The sequence below is a fragment of the Podarcis vaucheri genome, assembly GCF_965113315.1.
Source record: "Podarcis vaucheri genome assembly, chromosome: 2".
NCBI classification, from domain to species: Eukaryota; Metazoa; Chordata; class Lepidosauria; order Squamata; family Lacertidae; genus Podarcis; species Podarcis vaucheri.
In genome coordinates this window covers 61,722,784-61,736,460 of record NC_138760.1, presented here as the reverse complement: position 1 = coordinate 61,736,460, position 13,677 = coordinate 61,722,784, and the positions used below count along the sequence as shown (strand labels likewise).

The 13,677-nt window shown below is 41.3% G+C and overlaps 1 protein-coding gene across 3 annotated transcripts in view; it reads left to right on the top strand.

Annotated features, from left to right (window-relative positions):
- FSTL4 (follistatin like 4) overlaps window positions 1-13,677 on the top strand; it is a 371,489-nt gene that overhangs the window by 304,395 nt on the left and 53,417 nt on the right. For 2 of the 3 annotated variants that reach the window (XM_082211562.1, XM_082211561.1), the window contains exon 7: window positions 13,509-13,675. The exons of the other annotated variant lie outside the window; for it this stretch is intronic. In XM_082211562.1, the coding sequence (XP_082067688.1) occupies window positions 13,509-13,675 (167 nt within the window). The remainder of the gene's footprint in view (window positions 1-13,508; window positions 13,676-13,677) is intronic. 3 annotated transcript variants of the gene reach the window in all.

Sequence of the window (13,677 nt, the reverse complement as noted above, 5' to 3'; positions counted from 1 at the left end):
AAAATTGTTTGCTTGATTAATAATAATAATAATAAATAATAATAATAATAATTTATTATTTGTACCCCACCCAACTGGCTGGGTTTCCCCATCCACTCTGGGCGGCTTCCAACAAAGATGAAAAATACATTAAAATGTCACACATTAATAACTTCCCTAAACAGGGCTGCCTTCAGATGTCTTCTAAATGTCAGGTAGTTGTTTATCTCTTTGACATCTGGTGGGAGGGCGTTCCACAGGGAGGGTGCCACTACCGAGAAGGCCCACTGCCTGGTTCCCTGTAGCTTTGCTTCTTGCAATGAGGGAACTGCCAGAAGGCCCTCAGCGCTGGACCTCAGCATCCAGGCAGAACGATGGGGGTGGAGACGCTCCTTCAGGTATACTGGGCCGAGGCCGTTTAGGGCTTGATGTACTACAGGATATGCTGTGGCTTTCTCCTGACTCTTCCTTCCTTCCATTCCCACTTTGATCAAGTGAGTTATTATATCATATTTAGAACAAAGCCACAGTCCACTGCAGTAACCCAAATGAAAAAGCTTTGTGGGAATCTTTTTGGGTAGGTGAGGTCAGGAGGCTCTGTTCAGCAGAGACAATATTTCTCTATGCATATTCCTCTGGCCCTACGACCAGTCACTGTGAAAGCAGCTGCATGTTTGATACATATATCAGTGATAACTGAAATAACCAAATGTGACCTAGATTTCCATCCCTGCTTTTTTGATATGCTAGCCTTTGAGCCTCATGCTGCGGTTTGCATACAGCATTATTCATTCCTGCTCTTTCCTATGTGTTGTTCTCCTGCCGACAGCAAATAGCTTTATATCCACTTACTGAGCACAGAAGAAGGCATATTTAATCTACAGTGGCTGTTCTGTGTTGATGCATACTGCTGTGGCCAAAAATTAACACACACACACACACACACACACCTGTACAATCCCACGACAACAGCACTCAGAAATATTTATGAAAGTCGTTTGGCCATTAGCAATTTTACAGTGTTAGTAAAAATTGATAATGTGTGGATATGATCAAACTGAGGAGGTTTATGGAGGTTTCATATTCAAGAGAGACAGTTGTGTTGCCATAACAACAGCCAAAACATAGCCGTTGAGCCCTAGGCTGTGATATTGGATAAAGATGGAAGGCAGAATGGGAGGGGAGTTGTGGGCTCAGCATAAAGGGCCAGAGCTGAAGATCAAGAAATTATGCAGCATTGTGTAGCAACACTTGCTAAATGCATCCCTATTCCAACAGCCAAATCTGTCCAGCATGCCACTGTCTTTTTACCACCTGAAAACACTCACTCTGCAATAAAAAACAAAAAACATGTATTCCAACTGTAGGATCCTGACTGGCTCCCAGCAATCACTAAGCACCTAGGGTAAAGTTAACAGTTATATTCCCAAAGGTGCTGTCTACCTGACCCAAAGAAATGCTTCTGTCAAGAGGGCTTTTCAGAGATCCAAACTAGTAACGAGAGAAAGGAGGCCTGGGACCAGATCCTGCTTTAGCTGAGAGCATCCCCCCCCCCCACCTTCACATATATAGTCAAAGGGAAATGAACAAAGTAGCAATCCCAAATACTTGAAAAAGTCTTGACTTGCTTAGCACAGTGTGAGCAAGCAGCTAGCCAGGCTTAAACAACAGTTTGTTGTTGGCTTATGAAGCACAAGCTCAAGGGCAGATGTCACAGGAAGCCAAATTTGATCACAGCTTCTTAGTCTGCTTCCATCACAAATAGCCCCGGTTTAACGTAACATGCAAAGGCACTTTAAATTTCCCTCATGGTGGTATCCAGTTACTACGCTCTGGGCTCATGTTTCCCCAAGGCTCCAAGAAAGACATGGAATCAAAGGTAGGAGGGCAACTAGGCTGGTTTTGTTTTTTTAAGTGGATGGCTTCTTGGAGAGGGCCTTCTTGTGGCTGCTCCTAATCAGCTTTCCTTTCATGGGCAGACTTTTTTTGTTCAGATAGGCCTTAGGCCACTTATAACTGCTGTGACAGGGTCTGATAAGGACGGGTTCTGTTGGTAGTGGTGGTAAGATCTGCATGTATATGGGTACTTTTACATTGTTTTTAGGGTTTTCAGTGCTGTTTTCAATATGGTTACTTATAAATATTTGTATCATTGTGTGTTTTTAGTTGTATTTTTTATTAAAATAAAGTTTTTTATTGATACAACAAGAAAAAAGAAAAAAAACACACAAATACCAAATTACACATAAGAATAACCATAGACACATAATCTTCTTAGCAAACAATAAAACATCTATTGATCTTAACACTAAAGACCCAACCTCCCGTCTATTCCATATTTCAAATTCATATTACTTATTGCCAATACACACTTTTATCATAATTAAATATTTGTATCATTATGTGTTTTTAGTTGTATTTGTTTTAATTTACGTTGTGAGCTGCCTTGGGTCCTGCACAGGGATAATGGCAGAATATGAATAAATAAAATAATAAATAAATGTGCTTCTCAAAATATGGAAGCTGTTAGTTACACCTTTCCAATGACACTTGTGCAGACAGTGAACACCTTTGGGAGGTCAGGGCTTTTCACCGCAATTCTGCTCCCCGCTACCAGTGTTCACTGAATGTGCAAACATCTACTGAAAAGTGCATCTATATGTTGAAAAGGTGCAGCTGATTTGTCTTAGTTCTAGTCAAACCTTTTTCCCTTTTCTCATCTTGTAGGATTCAGTTGACCTCTTTACTATCAGTTTTAACACATGTCCACTTGCCAGTTAAAGTTAAGTCTTTGGATGAATTATTTATCCTGATTCTGTTTTGAATGCGCTCCACCCCACCACTCAGCATGAATTATTTCCTATGTTCTTTCAGACTTGCTCAGAATGGAATTGGTAGTTCTTTCAGCTGAACAATGAGAGCCTTCCCCCCCACCCCCACCCCCCGTTGTGGCACTGCATTGGGGCAGTTTTCATCACTGCAGTACCTGAAGAAAGTTAACTATCCTGTCCCCACAATATGCAATGCTGATAGAAAGAAAAGGATGGGAAACCTTATTGCCACATATCAGGTGATTTTCCTTGGAGTGGCAGCTGGGCAATGAAGGGTTAGCACTCCCTCCTTCTTGCACTGGACTGCCGATAAGAACCCATCTCTCTCCCCTGACCCTCCTTGGGTTTGGGGAAGGGAGGGATCCAGTGCTGGATTTAAAAGGTAGAGGGACCCCTGACCATTAGGTCCAGTCGTGGCAGACTCTGGGGTTGCGACGCTCATCTCGCTTTACTGGCTGAGGGAGCCGGCGTTTGTCAGCAGCCAGCTTCCAGGTCATGTGGCCAGCATGACTAAGCCGCTTCTGGCAAACCAGAGCAATGCACGGAAACGCCATTTACCTTCCCTCCGGAGTGGTACCTATTTATCTACTTGCACTTTTGACATGCTTTTGAGCTGCTAGGTGGGCAGGAGCAGGGACCAAGCAACGGGAGCTCACCCTGTCGCAGGGATTCAAACCGCTGACCACCTGATCGGCAAGTCCTAGGCTCTGTGGTTTAGCCCACAGCGCCACCCGTGTCCCTAAGTGCTGGATTTACGTACCAGCTAAACAAGCTATAGCTTAGGACCCCACTCTCTTGGGGGCCCCCAAAAAATTAAAGGGGAAAAAACTGGAAGTACATTTCCAAAATATAAGATAAAAACAAATAAAATAAAACCTACGTACAGCAACAGTGTTTTGTAGGCTCCTATGATGTAAGTAATGGGCCCCACCTGCTAGCCTGCTCCCTAACTTATCACTGGTTAGATAGCTATTAGGTCCATAAATTACCATATAGCATATATTCAACCCAAAAAAAACAGCAACAATTTGTTGTTGACAAAGGACAGCTGGACATATAAAGGGCGCCATTACCTTCAGTAGCTTAGGGCCTCATCAAAACTAAATCTGGCCCTGGAGGGATCTCATCTGCACCACTGAGATTTAACTTTACTAAACCTAAATTGTTGTGCAGGCATTTTTTCTGGAGGAAGAAAAGCAAGAAAAAATGAAAGAAAAAATGGTTAAGCAAGCGGGGAGAGAAGGGAATGTCAGGGGGAGAAGGGCATGAGTGAAAGATAGAAAAGAAGTGGGTCCACCACTTCTGGAATACCCATTTTTGGTGTCAGACCCATTCACTCCCAACTCTGCCCTCATCCACTTTCAGTTAAGACTGTGGGCATGTGAGCCTCAGCACAAAAGATGAGGTAAATTCCACCTGCCATAACTACAAATCTGTCCTTATTTTTTGAAGCATTTGGCTTCTGGATAGATGTGGGGAGGAAGCAAAGACTGAATTGGAGGTTGTTTTTTCTGAAGAAAAGATTGACAGAATAAATTTTACACTTTTAGCATAAGATGAAGCACAGCTCAAAGAGTCATAGCCTGTGGACTTCACAAGTAAAGAATAGGCAGGCAAGGTTTAAACTGCTAAGTACCATCTCACTGTTATGCATTTTTTAATGCCTCAGAAAACACCATTACTAATTTAGTGGAGAATTTACTGTAAAACACTTTGAAGCAGCTTACCTATGATAGGCAGTATATATACATTATATTAATACTTTGAATTATGGCAATTACAAAATATATCTGAGATTAGCACATTTGTACTAGGATTTTAGAAATAATTTTATTATACATGTTCACTCATCCGGTTCTTTTTCTCTCACATAAGTCCAAGCACTGGAGAAGCTCTGCTCAAATAACAAGACAGTAAAACCCATCTGTAAATTGAGATTTTGAAAAACAAAGTATGCACCCAAACCTGATATCCCTTCCATATTTACATTATACAAGGTGGTCCAAATGGACTATCTTTTAGAACATTGTTAATTGGAGCAACTTTCTATCCTGCCACTAGGGGCGGGGAGAATTACTTTGCCTATTAATGAGACACTATCTAATTCACACTTATCAAACCAAGTCATTTTTAAGCATTTGCACCGCTCCAAACTTTGTACTGCAGGTCTCCTGCAAAGCAGTGTGTACAAAAATGCATATACTAGGGGAAAGTGTGTGCATGTAAATGCATAAATTAGTTTAAAATAACATGCAAACGTGCATACTATTAGGGAAAATTGCTTGCAAAAAGATTTCTGTTAGTCAAAAATGCATACAAAAATGTACATATTAGGAGAAATTTGTGCTAAAATATTGATGAAATTTCATATGAGTTATTGTATTTTTAAAAATTGCAAATTGTTGCAGAAAAGTTGGTACATAATTAAATCTCCTTTTAAAATCAATGGGATGTAACACCCATTGATTGTATTGTACCATAAATCTGATAAATAACTTAAAAACTGACCCCCTCATTAGAGGCAATTTTATTTTAAGATTCTAAAGTCAAAGGCTGATTTTTAGAAGGGGCTACAATATTTCCTTCCTAACCCACAACCAAGTGCAGTCGCTAATTTTTTGAGACGAAATATTCTGGCTTTTTTTTTATAATCATATTTATTAAAGTTTCCAATAATAACAGAATAAGAAAATAAGAAAGATGAAGAAAAGAAAGAAAAAGAGAAACTAATTTAGACCCTTCTTTTCATAACCTTCTTTCTGGGACTTCCTCCTTCCCCTCCCGATTGTATTCCCCTTTCCCTAGGTTGGTTCCACAAGTTCTCATCCCCAATTTAAGCCTAATATATTTTACTCATAGACCAATTTAGATTTACACCATCTTGACGTCACTCCTCGTCTTATAATAGAACAAAATTTTCCCCCCAAGATCAGCTCTCATTCCTTCCACGAGTTCCCCCTTTCTAAAAAAAGAAAAAACAGAAACATATAATATCAAAGTTATAAATAATATAAAATAGAAAATATAGAAAAGTTCAAAAAGTTGGTTACAAAGCCTTTGGATTCTAAGATTCCCCCTCCCTTCCCCGGTTTTGATTCCCCATGTCCATTTGTCTGTATGTTGTCGGCCTGGAGATCTTAAGTCCACAGCCAAATTTATCTCAGTCCATCTTGCTGGTTTCTTCGGATTTGGTTGTTTTAATGATGTTTAACTTCAAAAATCCAATCTAATAGAGGCCTTTAATTTTCTTTAATCTTTGGTTGCTCCTCCCGTTGTTCTTTCCGTGTCGTATTCAGTCATTTGCTCTTTTATTTCTTGGTTTCTCAGGTTTCTGTCTTGTTCAGCTGTCAAAACATTCTTGTTCCAAAATTTAATGTCTCTACAGAGGTTTGTTATTCAGGGACAAAGACTTACGTCCAGTTCCTTTCTTGCTTCAATAGAAGATTCTATTGTATTATGGTCACCTCTGTAGACAAAATAATATTTCAGTTCTGCAGCTTTCCCAGGAGATAAGACCTGTGCACATCCCAGAGTAGTTTTCCACATACGACACTTGTAATGTCCCGAATCCCCTCTAGAGGGATTACAGTAACTTTGTATCCTCTAATCCAAAAGTCAATTTGTTGTTTCTTTTTCCCCGACAGTTTATATCCATATTTATATCAAATTGTAACAAAATTAACCAGCAAAGAACTTGTAACAAAGTCCTCTTTATATTTTCCAGTTTTGACAGCTCCTTTGACAGCTGTCAAAATCTCCATCTCTCTTCGCCAGGCTATCCGAATCGCCCCGGTTCCCAGGGGGGGTTTGCTTTTTTCTCCTCACCCTCGACTCCTCTCCTCCAGCACAGTTCTTATAATTCACATCGTGGAGTTGGTAATTTTTGTCATCAATAAGCTTCTGAATCGATCTTGGTTTCTCAGTCCTTGTTTTAGCATGTTTACAATCAGGGAGGGGACTGACTTCCTTTTTTGGATCCCCTCCCGCTCGTGCCAAATCCGGAAAAAAATTTCTTTTTTCCTCCTTTTATACCCGGTTGCCCAATTACTCACGGGTTGTTGATCAATTGTCCGAATTTCCTTTGGAAGAAGCCAGCGCTCTCCGCCGGATGGCATGCGGCTGCACCCGGCAGGGGAAGCGGAGGACTCAAAGCACCACGCTACTCCCCGGCGCCCGATCCGCAGCCTTTAAAAAGGCTACTTCACGAGCCGGGAGAGCGGTAACGGTGCCAGCCGAGTCACCATGTCCACGGGATCCGTTCCCGTGGTTTCTAAGGGTCCCCGCGTCGCCGGCGCGGTAGGACCCAGCCCCTGCCGGGCCGACTCCCTCCGGAGCTCGGAGGGAGTCCGCCATTCGGCGATGGCGCTAACCCGGAAGCCAATATTCTGGCTTTTTAATGAACAAATTCTACCTCCACTAACTCCGGGCAGTATTTATTCTGAGCTCAGACAATAATCTTAGTAAATAATCCTTTAAGAAGATTCATGCCTGATACACACAATAAACTATTTTCACTATTTCAAGCACTGAAAGGCATCTATGAGCAAATGCAAGAATAATTAAAAATTAGTAGCAATCCACTGCAAAATGATATGTCTGGAGTTTAAGCAGAAAAGATCTAATTAAAGATACAAAAAGCATTTTCAAAACGAAAATTGAGTTCTTGGTGTACCACTATAGCATAAGAAAAGTAAAGCCTATGACCAACATTTGCTATGTAAATTATCTCTAAGCCATGCTAAATCAATGAGTTTTGTTCTGTAGATGCTCAATTCCAGGTTGCTCTCAGTAATGACCTCAATTATACATGTCTTCATTGTGAAATTATGATTGCCTTTGGTGGGCTGCAGATGACAGCAGAGAAAAGATTTCTGTGATAAAATAGCACAACTAGTAATACCTGACTCAATTAGCATGCAGAGGTTGCTACTGAAGTCAGTGCAGTTCCTTTCTGTTAAAGATGCTCTAATTTCAAAAAAGAAAGAAAATATAGGGGGAATATGCAAGAGTTTCTGGAGTTTAATATACAGTACTGTATACTGAAAACTTAAACAAGGCATTGGGTTTTAGAATCACATGGGGCTGTTTGTATCCAGTTTCTGCCTTTGCTGCTGGTTACATTCTTGCACAATGATCCCACCAGTGGACCTGTTGCATATTGGTTTCCTCCGTTGTACAACATTGTGAAAGGCACCTCCACTAGCAAAAGGGCTATTGTGCTAGCAGACCGACAGCACTGGACACAATCTTTAATTTCTTAAATGCTGCATAACTAGCAATGGTCTGGACACAACCATTCAAGCCTCTTCTGCTAGTTCTGAAGAAGGGCAGGGTTCAAGAGGGCATGTGATCAGGTGCCGAGCTGTAGACACACTGTCCACGTCCTCAGGCTACATAAACGGAAAGTAATCCAAAGTAATCTGAAGGCAGCCGTGTTTAGGGATGTTTTTTAGGTCTAATGTTTTATTGCTTTTATTATTATTATTATTATTATTATTATTATTATTAATTTATTTATTTATACCCCGCCCATCTGGCTGGGCCTCCCCAGCCACTCTGGGCGGCTTCCATAAAAACCAAAAATACAATAAAATATCACACGTTATTATTATTATTAATTCTACAACACATCAGAGACTGTGACTTTGGACACTTAGACTGGAGTTGCAACAACTGTGGAGTCAAAGTCTCTCTGAAGTGAGTTGACTTCAATCTCAAAATGTGCAAGTCACATGAAGATCTTAACCCCCCCCCAAAAAAAAAAACCTCACAACCCCAAATTGCTGCAGAAATGTTGAGAACTTTTAAGATTGGAAAAATGAGAAACAGAGAAAAGTGGTAGTGACAGATCCTTCCAACCCCAATTTCACGAGAACAGAGCGCTCAAAAGTGTGTTCATAAAGAGTCTGCTGATAGATTTTAGAAGTGTTTCATGGAGTCCAAGTCATTGTGAGAAACAGGATTAAGGAAACCTTATTAAAAGACATAAAATCCAATGAGTGTACCCTTACTTTATTATACCTCTTCAAAAGAAAGCAACCCTCATTAAAGCCACTAAATGTTACGTGTTATGCTAATTACTAGTTCTTTTTCCTATCCAGTACATTCCAAATATAGCAGTGTTTTCATTAAAAAGTATGTTTGGGCACCAAATGCCTACTTTTGTTGCACATATAACCAGTGATGCATATGACAGCACAAACTGAAGAAATGATCACAACGGGATGTCAGAAGCTGCAATTATCAAGCCATAATATCGTTGACTAAAGATAGAAGGTGCAGAGAGGCAATTTTGACCAGCAATCCAAATGATACAGAATTTATCTCAATTTACAGGGGGAACACTGGCTTCCAGGGCAACATTTTGCATAGAGTCATATATCTATTAGTGCACTATGAAAATCTGCCCTCCGGTGCCCTCCACTTTAGAGTCCATTAATGAAAAGTACTTGTTTTCAGTAAAAGTGACCTTGTTTCTGAATGGCTTGCTCCAAGGGCATGCACAATTCTTGTTTTACTTGCTCAGTAATGTCTGCAGAAGGCACAACAAATATATTGACATGGACCTCTTCACAGAGTGCCCTCTGCAGAGCCAAATGTGCATGTGGCCTGGCAACTGAGGTCGTACTCTGTCATGTAATAAGACCCAGACAAAGCGTCACTTGATAACATCTGCCCTGTGACTCATGCTCAGGTGCCATGGGAAACAAGATATTTGAGTATCAAGATATTTGAGTATCATCTAGTACAGGGCAATTGTTCAGCCCAAGGGCCACATTCCCCCAGTCAAACTTCTTAGGGCTGCATGTCTTTGGGCCCACATGCAAAAAAAAAGAAAGGGAAAAAAGTGGATAGAGCAACAGATGCCATTTCTACTTTTGTACAGTAGACTAAAGAAATATTGAAGGTTTTTGCATAGACACACACACACACCACAGATCTCTTTTTTCCAGTCGAACATTTCAAGGGCACATTCAGTCTAGGCAAAAGCATTTGAAGAGGGTGCAGAGAGGGCTGGTGAGAGGTGTGGCCTAGGAAAACAGGGTGCAGGCTGGGGAGAGTTCCAAGGCCTGGATAGAAACACGTGGAAGGCTGCATTCAGCCCCCAGGCCTGAGGCTCCCAGCTTCTGATCTTCCTATTAAGTGGAATTTACATTTTTGAATTTCAGAACTTACTCTGAACCAGGGCTCCCTCCCTTCACAAACCCCAAGTGGTAGCATTTCAGTGTCTCTCCATAACGAGACTTAATGAAAACAGAGGAGGGTTTCGGTGTGTGCAGAGTACTTTTCCTTCACCAAGCAAAATGATATCTTAGTCATCTGTGATCATTAGAAATAATAGCTCCAAAGCATAAGACATCATAACTGAAAGAAAACATCCTGACACTTCTCACTGAAGAAATTGTATTTTTTTTAAAAAAAAATCAATTTCAGGTGATGTATTTATTTATCCATTTTGGTTAATTACATGGTGACACCATCACCCCTAATGAAGTCTGAGAACCTTTTATGTGTCCAGGAATGCTTTTCCAACTTGGCTAAATTTGTTGATATCATCAGCTCACTGTAATTTCTATTTGAGTTTGTTCTGTTAAATGCGCCCAACCTATAAAACCTTAGCAATAAGAAGCCCTTTCCATGATGTGAAAAGGTGAATGCATTGAGAAGCTAACAACATGCCACTACCATTTGCAACAGAGAGGGTCAATAATTTGGCCTATCTTTTCTTGTATCATCTGGAGCGCTGCTCAAGGTACTTTGCCCCTAAAGGACCTCTAGGATATGTCAGGTGCCCTTATCTGTACTTCATTGTGGCTACTTAATTTATCTGGACATAAATAAAGAGAAGTAACTGTGAGGCACCAAAGGGTATGTGATCAGATTGCCCAGTGATTCAATTCCTAATCAAAGTTTCTCTTAAAGGCAAATCAGCCTTGACACTTATAAAGAGGAACCAGGTAGTATCCTTGCTGTTGCCTTCCCTACAAATCCAAGGCTGTCTGAACCTAAGGATTGTGTTGTTGCAAAACTCTGTATGTGTAGCCCTGCCGCATGTGTGCGCATTTAATGATTTTTTAGCCCACTGCTTACTTAAAGCCTGTGTTTCCTGCTTGGTTTAGCCACTTTAACAGCTTTTCTTAAAGCTATTAAAGTGAGAAAAAGTACTTAAATCTTTCCATGTGGCAAAAATATTGCCTCTAGAAAAATGTGAGCCTTGTTGGGAAACTGCTCAATCCCAGGTCTGATTACTCTTGTTACTTCATCACAACGAGGGTCCTGGAAGTTCCCATCAAGCTTTTATTTCAGTGATGTCAAGCTTTGTTGTTTCTTTTTTCTTTTAACAAAAGGGGGGCACCTTGTTTTACTGCTTTCCTCATGGCTGTTGCAAAATCTATCCAGCAGTCAGCAAAACAACTGAAATCTACAGGCACAACGTTAACATGAATTCCAGCGATGTCATGCCTCCTAGAATCAATGCATTTACTGTCATGTTTGTCGGGCAGATATAGATTGGACCAGCATAGCACCAGAAGAGGTGTTGAATCCACTGCTCCATTGAAAAACAACAACGATGCAACAATCTCAATGGACTATTAACTTGAAAGCTCAGTTTGGAGCATTTTTAAATGTGTGGTACAGCTCCAAGGCCTTCCTTTTTCTGCCAGTGCCTCAGATGCTGAGCCAAGAAGATGCACCAGGGAATGGTAAAACTGTAAACGTTACAGTTTTGACAAAGCATTTTGATTGCTCAGCCCCGCCTCCCTCTCGCTAGTTGAAATGCTTAATAACAGCTCTCTGCAACTGACAGTAATTCCACCATCAAGTGTCTTACCTGTCTGCAAAGCTGGGCACACCCAACAAAGTGCTTGTTGTCATATTCTATAACAGCTGGCTGTGCAAATCACAATGCTGCCATTGTTTTTTGAGCAGGCAAATGAACAGATGTCGGGATCCTGATTGGTGTTATTATCACTGGGCAGGTGTTAATCAAAATGTAATGTTAAGGGAAGGAGAAAAATTTTGAACGCTAAGAATCAATTCACACAAAGCGATTTAACATGGTTCCCTGCCCCCTGCTGAAGAAAGAAGAGCAAATTTGTTTCCTCTAAGTACAGTGGTACCTCGGGTTAAGAACTTAATTCGTTCTGGAGGTCCATTCTTAACCTGAAACTGTTCTTAACCTGAGGTACCACTTTAGCTAATGGGGCCTCCCTCTGTTGCCGCACAATTTCTGTTCTCATCCTGAAGCAAAGTTCTTAACCTGAGGTACTATTTCTGGGTTAGCGGAGTCTGTAACCTGAAGCTTATGTAACCTGAAGTGTCTGTAACCCGAGGTACCACTGTAACAGGGAATTTGGATGACATTCCACTTAGTATCCCACACAAAGTTGCCACCTTTTCCTGGCAGGTCTCCTCTGCCTTTATAGCAGCTCATTTTCAGGTTAAAATGTAACCTACTTCTATCTTTGCATCTCCATGCATGGTGGAGGGAACTTCTCCAGTTTAATTTTCTACATTCCATGCAGCATTAGGAAACCTTCTGTTAGAAAGTTGGCAATTAGTTTTCCTGTATGGTATCAAAATCTGTACAAAGATAATTGTACAGAATCTAAGCCTCACTGAAGGACCATGGCTGAGTAGCAGAGCACATGCTTTGCATGCCAATAAGAACCAGGATCAGCTCTCAGCATCTCCAGTTGTGGCTGGGAAAGACTCCACTCTGAAACCTTGATGATCCACTGCCAGTCGGTATCGACCAGGGCAGAATATATATTGCTGCTTCTCCTGCAAAAGTATCCCCTTTCCTACAGGAGGAGGGAAAACACCATACTATGATGTACCGGAACCTAAAGGGACCCCTGGCCAGTAGGTCCAGTCGAGGATGACTCTGGGGTCGCGACATTCATCTCACTTTATTGGTCAAGGGAGCCGGCGTACAGCTTCCAGGTCATGTGGCCAGCATGACTAAGCCACTTCTGGCGAACCAGAGCAGCGCACGGAAATGCTGTTTACCTTCCTGCCAGAGCGGTACCTATTTATCTACTTGCACTTTGACGTGCTTTCGAACTGCTAGGTTGGCAGGAGCAGGGACCGAGCAACGGGAGCTCACCCCGTTGCGGGGATTCGAACTGCCAACCTTCTGATCGGCAAGTCCTAGGCTCTGTGGTTTAACCCCCAGCGCCACCCGCGTCCCATGATGTACCTACACAAGGTGATTTCAGATGTATAAGGTCATGTGTACATTACGTATCTCTCAGATCCTAGAAAAGGTACTAGCATGGACATTCCACAGGTGGTTTTAGGAGTACATATTAGAAACTTCAGAACTCTGCTTTTATTCATGCTTGTCAGTTTGAGGAAGGAGATGTAAATATTATTATAGTTTGCTCTACAGTCTATTTAATCTGAATTCGATTTCTGCAGGGTACAAATGAGAATGGAAGACAATACTGTCTTTTTTTCCTACATAGCTGGAAGGCTGTCTGACAACCAAGGAAGCATGAAATAAAGGATTACATTGTAATCTAGGTTTATTGAGGTATATCCCATTTCATGTTGTTGTTCTAACGTTGACCTTTTTAGCAGTTCATACCTTTGCTATTGCTGAAACCTCCCCAATCAATCAGTGAAAAGGCCAGATTTATTTCATGGAGAATAATAATAATAATAATTACTTTTGTTCCATTACTTTCACAGAGGTGGTCCAACTCACACTTTCTGAAGAGCAGAAGGTCAGCGTTACCACAGTAACTGTTGGGCTGAGCACTGTATTGAACTGTGCTATCCATGGACCTCTGCGGCCTCCAATCATCTGGAAACGCAACGGGGTTGTGTTGAACTTTTTAGATCTGGAAGATATTAATGT